We start from the raw sequence: 12,240 nt of genomic DNA on the forward strand, positions 1-12,240 counted from the left end.
CAGAGTCTCATCTGGAGTTTACGAGCCAGTGGTAATCGAAACCCATTAAATGTGAACAGAAGCAAGTAGACCTGCTGGAAACAGTCTCCTTACCCATCTGCGGTGGTGTTGGTGGATGCCATTCTTTATTCCTTTTCTAACCTCTCTTCAAGCAACATTCCAGGCAGGATTTCCCAAAACCTGTTCCCTGACATGTGTGCACTGCAGAACCTTCTCCGAGGACTTGACACTCCAGAACATGCACTTTTGCCCAAATCTGCCTCATGTCTCCTCAGATTTATCTGGCAATGTCCCAGAATTTTCCTGCCAATCTTCCTTGTCAGGGGAAGACAACTCTGCACTCCATGTCAAACCCTCATTCCATTGAACCACTTTTTCTTCTCATGTGTAGGATTTTGCTGATCCTGTGTCTCTCAGCCATTGGGTTATACCACTTTGAATACTTCCTCTCAACCCCCCTCCCCAAATCAAATTGGGGTTGAGGAGAAGCATTGTTAACTGAATGCAAAAGGCGAGGTGGAAGCAGCCACTTTGGTGCAATAACTCTTGCAGCTTTTTCTTCAGCAGGCTTCTGCCTTGTAGATCACGGGAGAACTTTGCCGTGAGGACAGCTGCTGAGCAGAGCACCCAAACATTATTTTTTTTTAAGTTTAAAGTCAACAGCCCCAAAGATCATCCATTCATAGGAAATGGCTTTTCATTTCTGTTTTTCTTCCGAAAGTGCATTTCAAGAGTTGCTGAAAAATAGAACTTGATTGTTCAAAGAAAGAGAGAAAACAAATGAATTACGAATGCTGAGCACATCATGGTATTGCCAGCTGCAGTCTTACAGTAGCAGCCCCCCCCCCCACTGCAGGACATGGAAGGGGTGCCTGGCCTCAGTTTTAATTAGATGGAGCGCTTTCCGGATTCCAAAAGTACCCTTGAAAGGCTGTTTTCAGAAGTGCAACCTGCACTCTTCATTCATTTTTTGCAACAAAGAACTGATGTTATAGGTTGGTAGGGGTGTCTGTAACAGTTGAGCATCAGAGCACCTCAGGTTACAGCTGCTTCAGGTTGCGTTTTTTCGGGTTACGCACCCACCGAAACCCGGAAGTACCGTAACAGGTTACTTCCGGGTTTTGGCGGTCACGCATGCATAGAAGCGCCGAATTGCAACCCGTGCGTGCAGACGTGCCGCTGCGGGTTGCGAATGTGCATCCCGCACAGATCACGTTCACAACACGAGCGTCCACTGTAATTATGATTCTGTCTGCTCATTGTGAGGCCAGTAGGAGAAATCATTTAACATTACGGCTACCTTCTGGGTCACAAAATGTGTTGAATTAGGGTAGTCTTTTATCCCGTTCTGGGTAGGGAGAGTTTTGACACTCTTCCAAAACTGAAACATGGTTGATAGTTCTTCCCCCTGACCCCTACCAGTCTTTCAGCTTTGATTTGGAATAGCTGCTGGAATTGCTGCTGCTATAATGAGTCTAGTCTCCTCTCCCTTTGCCTAAAATGTGCCTAAAATCTGTCCAGGAGGCTCCTGCTTTGGCCCATGGACTCCATCCCTTGCTGAATCAAGCTAAATCTGCTGAATGCAAGCAGCAGAATGAAGAGGTAGAATAACCTTAAAACAGGAGAGATTCCGGTTTTTTAATGCTCCCCCTGTGTAAAGAAAAACATTCTTCTGAAGTAGAACACTAGCACAGAAGGAAGAGAGGGTCTGGCTCAGTCTACTTGCTGCTGTGGTAGATTTCTGCTTGCAGGGGGTGTTGGTTTTCATGGGAGAAAACTGCCATCTTGGGGTTCTTCTACTACTTCATTTTCCTGCCTGTGCTTGCTGTGTCCTCATACTCGTTTACCAGGATTTGGAGCATGGTGACGGGATTGGGTTTTGTAATAATTGATGCCTGAGCTTTTTCTCTGTTTCTTCTTTCCCCTTCCAACACTGAGACCTTGTAGGGGGGTGAGAATAACAGTTCAGGTATGCAGAAGAAGAGAAAGAGAGTCTGAGCTCAATTTTCTTTCCACCCTTATAATCCTGGCAATTATATTGCTAGGTCTTAAGGTGTTTCCTGCCTTGACCTGCTGCAGGCAGGACACTGGCACTACTTGTGCATAATTTCAGCCTATACGCTATTTTCCATTTAGCACCTTCCCCACCTCACTTTCATGTCTGCTGCTCTGCAGACAGCGTATACATTTTGGGAGCACTGCCAGCCACTGTTGAGTGTGGCCAAGGCCATTAATGTTCTGTTAACACGTGTGCTCAGCACTGGGTGTTTGTGTACATGAAAGCACACACATTCACACTTATCACCTGCAGCAAAGTAGAATGGATGGGAGGGGCTCCTCCTTTTCTTTCTCCCCACCCCTGATACTTATACTCAAGTGGGCTGAGAGCCATCTTTGTAACAGAGGTATTTGTGAATGGAGTGCCACAGAATTCAGGTGGGTGGGTGGGAATTGGGAAAGGAAACATGGCTCTGTCGGGTTGCTGTCTCTGAACTGACTAGACCACTGTGTTCTGAGGTGGAAGTGCGGGCACACAGCCTTCACTTTACAGTCATACCTCATGTTATGTCCGCTTCATTTATGTTCTTTCAGGTTACGTCCTGCGGCGACCCGGAAGGGTTACTTCTGGGTTTCGCTGCTCGCGCATGCGCAGACACGCAAAATGACGCCATGCGCACAAGCGGCGAATCGCAACCCACGTGTGCACAGACATGCCGCTGCGGGTTGCGCTCGTTTCAACCAGAGGTACCACTGTACATGCTTTGGAGCATCCTTTCTTTAGGGTTTAGCTATATTTAGGGCTCCAGGCTGCGCACATCATCTACTGCAGGGAGGGGAGAATTCATTCTGACTAGTGGGCCAGATTTTACTCCACCTACCGCTTTTGGGCCAAGTTTGACAGGTGGCCAAAACCTGAAGGGGCCTTGTAATCAGTTTTGCTGAACCCCTTTCCAAATGCTGTGCCGGATGGGGCTTTGAAGGAGCTTCTGAAGACACAACAATCAGCTGATTATCTGCTCTTCAGAAGCCCCTTTCACAGTCCTGCATTGAGCAGTGCTTTTCTTAGGGGTTCTGTAGGCATTTCCAAGCAGTGGTGCTTGCAAGCCCCTCTTTTCAGTTCCCATGTGGGGCAGGTGGGCATGGCTTGGCCCAAATAGCCTCACAGACCAAATGGATAGACCCTGTGGGGGTCGCCGCGGGCTGGATAAATGAGTCCCTCGGGCCTTATCTGGCCTGCGGACCTTAGTTTGGGACCCCTGATCAGGAGGGAGGGGAAAGGGCATCCTTCTGTTGCTACCTTCCCCAAACTGGTGTCCCCTAGAAGTTTGGGGCGACAGCTCCCTGCAGGCCCCAGCCAGTAACAGCTGTTCTTAGGGGCCATCTTTCAGTGCTCTTGATGGCTTGTTAGGTTCTTGAAGCTTTGACTTAAAATGTGTTGCTATGATGAAATTGTGTGCTCTGTTGTGCCAAGCCACTTGGTACTGCTTTCAAGGCTAAACCAGTTTTGTTTCAATATTAGTAAGAACCAAGGGTGTCTGTGGGGTCTATGATTTTATCACCCCATCCTAAAATTCCATCCATGGCTCTTCTCTAAGTGCACTTCACTAGTTGAATAGGATCTGTGTTGGGGGAGCTGGGGACTTTTTTTGGTCAGCCATTCTGCTGCTGCTTAAAATGTTAGTTGCATCACAAGCACTGTCTTTGTTGGCATGATTGGTGTGTTTGTTCCTAGTTGACTGGAAGATAATGGTTGCATTTGTTTTTTGTTTCTTAATTGAACTTCTCAGACCACTGATCCCACTTGGAGACTTTTTTTCATTTCTTTATTCTTGATTTTTTGTTGAATTTTGTTTATGAACCCAGCAGGCTGGTGTTTTGCAGCTTTTTTTCCCCTTTTTTTCTTTTTTTTCTTTTTTTCCTTTTTTTTTTTGAGGGGAATCACTGTTTCATTGCTATCTTGTGTTGGGGGTTATTATTATTATTTCTAGCTTGTGTGAGACAAAGCAGGAACCCAGTGAAGCCTCACCATTTTGATAGTCATACTGCTTTAAAACCCAGAAGTTTCGGCAACAACACCTCCATCAAATTCCCATCCCCTCGGGTCACGCAAAAGATTTTATAGGGGCAAATGTTTGTATCCAATGTTAGTTCTACTCAGAACAGACCCACTCAAATTAATGAATATTACCAACTTGGGCCCATTAATTTCACTGGGTAGAACATAGTTGGATACCACCCTAAGACCATCTGGATGGTGTTGAATTCCCAACACCCTTCAGGACTAGCTAGTAGGGCCAGTCATCAGGGATGATGGCAGTTGTAGACCAGCTTATCTGGAGGTACCTGGTTAGAGAAAGCTGTTAGCTGATAGGGAGCAGTATCTTTGTCCCCCCCCCCCCCCCCTTTGTCCAGTGCCAAATGAGAACAGGTTGGGCTTCAACTCTCCTGCAACTTAGACTTTTTTTGTGTTTTGGTATCTCCCTGTCTCTCTGTGAATCTGATCTGCAGAATGCAAAGGGTATTCAGTGTAATGGTATTTGTGGTGGGTAGTGAATGAGGCACCTTTTCCCTGTGGGTAATACATTGAGCCTTAGTGAATCGTGCTAATCTCCTGCTGCACTGATGTTGGAGATGGGCTCAGTAGAGACCCTGAAGGCTAGAATGGTGGTGAAAAGGGATCAGGTAACTGAATTTCACAGTTTGCTCAGCACTTGGGGAGGGGCAAAAAGTAGTTATGTACTAAAATTCACTTGGCTGTCTCTGACTGGTTGAGATGATTTATTTCCTTATTTTAAAAGGCATGGTTTGTTCCTTTGTAAAGAAAGCCCAAGACACCAATGAGTGGCGATTTAAGGTCTTGAACATGAGCTGTGTTTATATTTCATTTTGTGTATTCTTGCCCTCCCCCCCCCGGCTTAACAACAAAAAACAAACTCTGTGCAGCTGGACTGTGCCCATAATGTGAACCTCTGGAAGGCCCCATACCTGGTACGCATCGCGTTAAAGCGCCCATGTTAAATGCACCTCTCCTGGAGAGGGGGAACCTCAAGGAGAAGAGCAGATCTCTCCCTTGTAGCTTGATCTCAGGAGCTGCTAAACGAACCCACTTTTCCTGCTCCCCTTCTCAAGCTAGCTAAGGAAATATGTGCCATTGTTTCTTTGCCCTGTGGACAGGGCTGCTCTTCATAGGGCCTGATCCACAAACTCTCTGCCTAGTAGCAAGTGTTTGTAGGATCTTTAGCCCTCCACATCCCAAGGGCCTTGTTCTGCAGAGTCCCCATTGTGGGCTGACTGCACCTGGCCATCCTACGTCAGGACTGGGAAACGTGGCCCTCTCAGTATTGGTGGACTGCAGTTCCCATCAGTCCCAACCAGCGTGGCGAAGGAAGCCACCCCAGTCTGTCCTAACCTTTCCCCTTCCCTCTTTGGCTAGTGGGGGGAGATATATTCCCCTTCCCCTGGAGAAGTAAAAGGAACTTGGAACTTAAGAGTAGAGCCTCTGATTCTTTTACTTTGCTTCAAGAGAAAATGTTTGCTAGTTTTGTTTTTTAAGCCCATATTTTTGAGAGGGTTAGAAAAAAATGAGAGAGATCATGTTTATTTTCTTGGAAAAGTTATTGAGGCTCAGAAGAGAGCTGCGCTCAAGTTTATATTCAGATAATTCTATAGAGAGAAAGAGAGCGCGTAGATATTTTTGGAAAGGGAAAATGGGACTATGCAAACTTTTTTTAAGAATGCTTGAAGAGATAGATTTAACATTTTCTAAACCAGGCATAGGCAAACTCAGCCCTCCAGATGTTTTGGGACTACTATTCCCATCATCCCTGACCGCTGGTCCTGTTAGCTAGGGATGATGGGAGTTGTAGTCCCAAAACATCTGGAGGGCTGAGTTTGCCTATGCCTATTCTAAACTAAACACAGATTTAAGTAAAATCTAAAGATTCCATTATCATTAAAAGCAAGTATAGAAGATATGTTAGTTCCACTGCTCTGTTCTTTCAATTATTCTTGTTCAGATTTTGTGGGGCTAGAGGAGAATGGTTTATGAATGTGTCTTTTCCCCCCCGCCCACACCACTTCTAACTTGCTCCACTAGTGTATTCTGGTTTTTTGTTTTCTAATGGAATGCTGTGTCGTCTCTGATTCAACCAATTGTGTTTGTGTTCTCTGATTTTTGCTTCCTAATGTAGAGAAGCCACAAGTATAAATGAGAAAATCACTATAATGTCAAATGTCATTACGGTTTTGGGGGTAATAAAGGTGATCTTCATTCTTTTTCTTTTTGGTACTTCACATCTGATCTGTCTTGACTGTTTTTTTGTGTGGGTTTCCTTTTTGTCTTCAGCCTTTTGGCATTCATGGGCTGCGAACACCTCTAAATACAGCACTCTGGACTTGCTGAGAATACAAGAGCCCTACTGGATCAGACCACAGGCCCATCTAGTCCAGCTTCCTGTTTCCTACAGTAACCAGACAGATGTCTCCAGGACGCCCATCCAGGAAGCTCATGAAAACCATGTGATTTGCACTTTCTGGCATTCTGCCTTGGCTCATAGATGTCTATAAACAAACACCAGTGTCTCCTCCCTTACTGTGGTAGTTGCAACCTTCACCAACCTGTTTTGGGGCTGATAGCACTGGCACTACAAAGAATCTGGAGGGTACCAAGTTTGAGAAGGCAGTGTATTGAATTCCATAAGCCACATGTACATTTTTAGAAGGTAGCCGTGTTTCAGCTTCCTGCAGCAAAAACAAGGAAATTCTTGTGGCACCTTTAAAATATGGAACAAATTTGTTATGGCATAAGCCCATTTCATCGAAATGCAAGAAGTGACATATTAGTGGGCAGGTATATCAAAAAGAAAATAGCAAGGTGGGAGTTGAAGAGCAATGAGATATAAATATTAGCTAATGATAGCTTTTGGAACAGTGGGCACATTCTGAATTTTGAGAATGTTTTTGGTCCAGTCATAAAATGGCTGCCGTAGGGGTTTGGCATAACAGCAAAACACCACCATGGGCACCATAACAAAATTATGAAGCACAGTTAATTCTGCTCCCCAAACCTACCTGTTAACCATGGGAAGTCCACTATGTCCTACTGGTCCTGATTGTGGAGATACAGCTGTTAAGAAAGTACAAGAACCTCCCCCCCCCCCGCCATGGCAATCCTAAACCAAAGAATGGGCTGCTTACCCAGGACTACAGCTATTTAAATACAAACATACTTGCTTCTAAAGTAGGCAAATATACTATTCCACTGTAAGTGGGATTCTTAATGTACAATGAGTTGCAGAATTGTAGAGTTGAAAGGGACCCTGAGGGTCATATTATCCAACCCCTGCAATGCAGGAATCTCAACTAAAGCATTCATGGCAGATGCCCATCTTACTGAGTGTCTGCACATCAACTCTTGCATAGCTGGAGACAAGCCTAAGTCCCTCTACAAAGTTTCTGCATTTGCCTTTTGGGGCTTATTATGTAATACTCAGAAGAGCCCAACACAGTAAATATATATCCTGATACTAGAAAAAGACATCAGTCAAACTGGAGATCCCAAATTCTATTAGAAAATAAGGCAGAAGCAGGAAAAGTGCACTAAGAGGGAGAGGAAAGGTGTGTACCCCTGTCCTGGAGTGGTGAGAGACTCCAGGAGTTCCCCCACTTACCCAGGGTTTGGTTTCCTTTAGATGAAGGTCAATGGAGTCTGGCTTCTTTATGATACACGGTTTTGTTTACACATATATTCAACCTGAGCATACGATGGAAAGGCCTCCTGCATTAACAGTTCAACAGATACTGGTTTCCCCCTTGGGTTTCTAGGGAAGCCCCAAGCCACAGCTTTGGCGCCAGCACAGAGCAAAATGAGTCTTTGTCTTCCAGCATCAGCCAAAACACACCAAACTGACAATAGCACTTCAACCTTGGAAGGTGATGTTGCTTCCAATGGGTGGGGGACAATCACCCCCATTTGTCTTTGGATGTGTAAATGGTGGCACTTAACTAAGGCTATTACCTTATGAAGAAGAAACTGGTCTGACTGTTCAACTGCTGCTACTAGATTCTAAACCTTACTGGATGAAGAACTATAGGCCAAGAAAGGACCACAGATATCATCAAAACTAATACTCCAAACCTATAGCACCTATAAAGTTTTTAAATATGCCTGGGTGGATTGAATATTGCGTTACTTGGTTTGAAAAGAGGGAATTCTGACAATGCAATTAATTTTTATTAAACTGAATTTGTTGCACATTGTTACCAAGGTAACAATATAAAGAGCTTTACAATATAGAAACAAATACATTTTAAACTGGCTCAAAAGAACAACAAAAAATATAAAAGACAATCCTATTTTTAAAGGACAGGAGTGAAACATTCCACCTACTCAAGGAGGCCACAAATAATTAATAACCAAATACCTGGCAAGAAAAATGTTTTTGGCCTTGTGCCTAATGCTATGTAGTGGTGGTGCCAGGCAAGCCGCCTGGGGGGAAACATTCTGCAAGCAGGGACCCCCCAGGGTGGGGAACTACTTTCAGAAAAATGGCTGCATATCTATCATGAGGAAGCCTTCCATAGCCCAGATCAGTGGCGTAGCGTGGGTTGTCAGCACCCGGGGCAAGGCAAGTAATTTGCGCCCCCTAACCCATGGATTTGCGCCCCCTAACCCGTGGATTTGCGCCCCCTAACCCCCAGATGTTGCGGCCGGTGCGGCCGGCCCCCCCTGCACCCCCCACGCTACGCCACTGGCCCAGATGCCAAAGTAGGCAGAGCAACTTAAATATGTATATGCAAAAGCTACTCATTATACACACCTCAACCTGAGCATATGGCCTTGGACCAAAGAGGGGAGGCCTGGAGGGTTGCATTCCACCCTGGTCCTGATGTTCCCCAACTCAGAGAGATAGGGGGAAAGGTGCACAGTAGACAATACTTTCTTAAAAGGTGAAATATTGAAGGCCCCAAATGCAGACAATTCCAACAAGAAAGAAAAGTGGGAGGCATCTAAGGAAATAGGTGTGGCTGCATAAGGAGCTTGCAGTTGAGGTGAAATTTAAGAAGGGCATGCATAAGAAATGGAAGAAAAGGGAAATCACAAAGGAGGTTGTGGATGTAATCTCAGAGCCTCTGTCTATAATCTTTGAGAACTCTTGGGAGAACAGGTGAGGTCCCTGCAGACGAGGTGGGCAAATGCTCCCATTTTCAAAAGGGGGGGGAAAGACCCACGTAACTACCAACTGGTGAGCTTGATACTGATATCAGTAAAGGTCCTAAAACACATAATTAAACAGTCTGTAAGCACTAAGAAAAGGATGCTGTGGGCTTCCTGTTTCCGGCGGTGGGAAATGGCTGTCTCCTATACGATCGGATCGCAGCCGTGCCGGTAATTCAGGGTTGATGTGGGGGGTAATTATCCCTGGCAGACCCCCCAGGGTGGGGGAGGACTGTCTCGTAGACCCGCAGATTGTCCGAGATCGTCAGCTTGCATCAAGGTGCAAGCAGCAGGACACTGGGTCACAGCACGACACGGCTGGCACTCTCCGATGTCGCTCTCATAGCCAGAAATATCTGTTTGATAAAATAACTGGATTTGAACAATAAAAACGGATCCTAAAGGTTAGAGTAGAGCTTTCCAAACTGCATGTTGTGACACGTTAGTGTGTGAACGCTCCCCATGCTCCTCCCGGGGCTGGAAAGGGGTTAGTTTAACCTCTGGTTTACTAGTAAAACTGAATTACTATGTTGTGAAGTGATGCATGTCTAAAAAGTGTGTCACCAACATGAAAAGTTTGGAAAACTCTGGGTTAGAGTGACAGGCACTCACTGATAGTGACATAGCCAAAAAATAAAAAGAACCATCTCATTTTCCATGTATGACATTTCCTGGTTCACACTGAGAAGCCATTTTTAGTAGATGCTCGGACAGAGTGATGTTTGAGCTTATTGATTTATGTATGGATATTGTGATTATAAAAAATTGAAAATGTAATAAAAATTATTTTAAAAAATAATAATAGAGAAGCCATTTTTAAATGCACCCCGACACGAGAGGAATTGAAAGCTGCTGCTAGGAATCGGTGTGGAAATCCCATTTAACAAAGCTGGCAATTGAGCACCCATGTGCCCTCTCCATCACCAAACAAACGGTAGCAAAGGGAGGAGCTTTCTGCTCTGATTCAGTTGTTGCTCAAGTAAAATGGGGGTTGGCAACCTGCAGCCCTCAGGTGCAATTAAGGCCTTGGCTTAATTTAATGGAGGAAATGGTGATTGAAACATGGAGGAAAAAGTGACTGAATGAGAAAGAAAATGGGGTGGCCCCACGCCACCAAATAAGATAGGTTAACCCTGAGAAAATGCGGCCCTCAACAGAAAAAGTTGCACACCACTCTTCATCAATATACATCCCATGCAAATTTCGTTATTTCTGTTTAATTTATATACAAAACCATTCAGGTGCAAAATACGGCTCCTTTTAGAGGTTTATAGAGGACAAAAATAACATAAACATCCATAATGAAAATTACATATTGCATATTGGAGAAGCCTGGGTCCAGGGGACAGTGGGTGATGACAGCTGTGCCGTGCAGGTCTTCCTGGATATATTACGTTGGGCATTGGGCTGAAACAACCCTACAGTGTAGTCTAGTTGTATTGCACACTATTTACAAGTTGGCTGAGGCAGAGAGAGGGATGCAGGGAGTGGCAGGGAAAGGTGGAGACGAACTCAGCAATGTGTTCCAGTGCTCAAATCAGGAAGAGAAGTGGTGCGCACAATATATCTGCAATAGCATCCAGGGTTGTTGATGGCAGGTTGGCTACATTCCCAGAGGAGATGGGTCATAACTCAGGTCACATTCACGCTATACACTTAAAAGCACTGTTATGCCACTTTAATGGTCGTGTCAGCAGCAGGATCTGTGTTCCCTAGTGGAAAATGGCCTGAGAACAAAGTGTGGCTGAAGTCAAAATGGAGGGAGAAAACAAAAAATATTCCTGGAGCAGTTCAACTTGCTGATGGAGCAGCAAAGCCAGTGGCTTGACCAAATGGAGCAGCAACAGAGCTTGCAGTTCGTTGAAGGGAAGCACCTGCGAGCAGAGTGCATGAGAAGCTTCCTTGGGGAGAAAAGCAACTCTATGCGAGGCAGGAGCCCTGCCTGGCAAGATGCTACAACCACTAGGAGTGACCCAGGAGCACATCTGGAGGCCTAGAGCATGGGTGAGCAACTGGAGGGCTTGGACTGCAAGGCAATGGGGAGGATGATTTCTTGAGGAAGAATGAGATGGCTGGTTGGAGTCATTGGAATCCTGGGAACTTTAGTTTGTTGAGGGTGCTGATCATGTGGAGTTTCAATTCCCAGCAACTTGAAGAATTTAGAGTTCCTGGTAGTCTCCATGACCATCTGTGAAAGCAGCATTAAGAGTGCTTTAAATGTATTGGGTGTGAGTGAGAAATTGGTGGTGACAGAACATCTGCTTTAAATGCAGAAGGTTCACTCCCAGCATCTCCAGGGAGGGCTGGGAAAATTCCCCTGCCTGAAGCCCTGGGCAGCTTCCAACAAAACATTAAAAACTTCCCTAAACAGGGCTGCCTTCATATCTTTTAAAAGTCACACAGTTGTTTATTTCCTTGACATCTGATGGAAGGGTGTTCCACAGGGCAGGCGCCACTACCAAGAAGGCCCTCTGCCTGGTTCCCTGTAACTTGGCTTCTCACAGTGCTGCAACTGCCTGAAGGCCCTCGGCGCTGGACCTCTGTGTCTGGGCTGAACGATGGGGGTGGAGACACTCCTTCAGGTATTCTGGCCCAAGGCCATTGAGGGCTTTAAAAGTCAGCACCAACACTTTGAATTGTGCCTGGAAATGTACTGGGAGCCAATGTAGGTCTTTCAGGACTGGTGTTATGTGGTCTCCCAATCACCAGTCTAGCTGCCGCATTCTGGATTAGTTGTAGTTTCTGGGTCACCTTCAAAGGTAGCCCCACATAGAGCGCATGGCAGTAGTCCAAGCGGGAGATAACCAGAGCATGCACCACTCTGGAGAGATAGTCTGCGGGCAGGTGGGTCTCAGCCTGCGTACCAGATGGAGCTGATAAACAGGACCAGGGAGTCCTCCATACCCACCAGCCTGTCTCCCCAAAACAGTACTTCTGTCTTGTCAGGATTCAACCTCAATCTGTTAGCCGCCATCCATCCTCCAACCTCCTTCAGACACTCACACAGGACCTTCACTGCTTTC

The 12,240-nt window shown here is 45.6% G+C and overlaps 1 protein-coding gene and 1 long non-coding RNA gene across 9 annotated transcripts in view; one reads left to right on the forward strand and one right to left on the reverse strand.

The window, feature by feature from the left end:
- Nucleotides 1–6,294, forward strand: part of EEIG1 (estrogen-induced osteoclastogenesis regulator 1) — a 54,780-nt gene extending 48,486 nt beyond the window's left edge. For all 8 annotated transcript variants that reach the window (XM_083597382.1, XM_083597378.1, XM_083597381.1 and 5 more), the window contains one exon: nucleotides 4–6,294. In XM_083597382.1, the coding sequence (XP_083453508.1) occupies nucleotides 4–49 (46 nt within the window). In that variant the 3' untranslated portion in view covers nucleotides 50–6,294. The remainder of the gene's footprint in view (nucleotides 1–3) is intronic.
- LOC310754940 lies at nucleotides 635–8,010 on the reverse strand. The gene is made up of 2 exons (XR_014544088.1): nucleotides 7,671–8,010; nucleotides 635–750 (listed from the first exon to the last, which is right to left on the reverse strand). It is a non-coding gene; the product is annotated as an uncharacterized lncRNA (long non-coding RNA).
- Between the last annotated feature and the right edge of the window lie 4,230 nt (nucleotides 8,011–12,240).

The sequence above is a fragment of the Podarcis filfolensis genome (genome assembly GCF_964270895.1).
Source record: "Podarcis filfolensis genome assembly, chromosome: Z".
NCBI lineage: Eukaryota > Metazoa > Chordata > Lepidosauria > Squamata > Lacertidae > Podarcis > Podarcis filfolensis.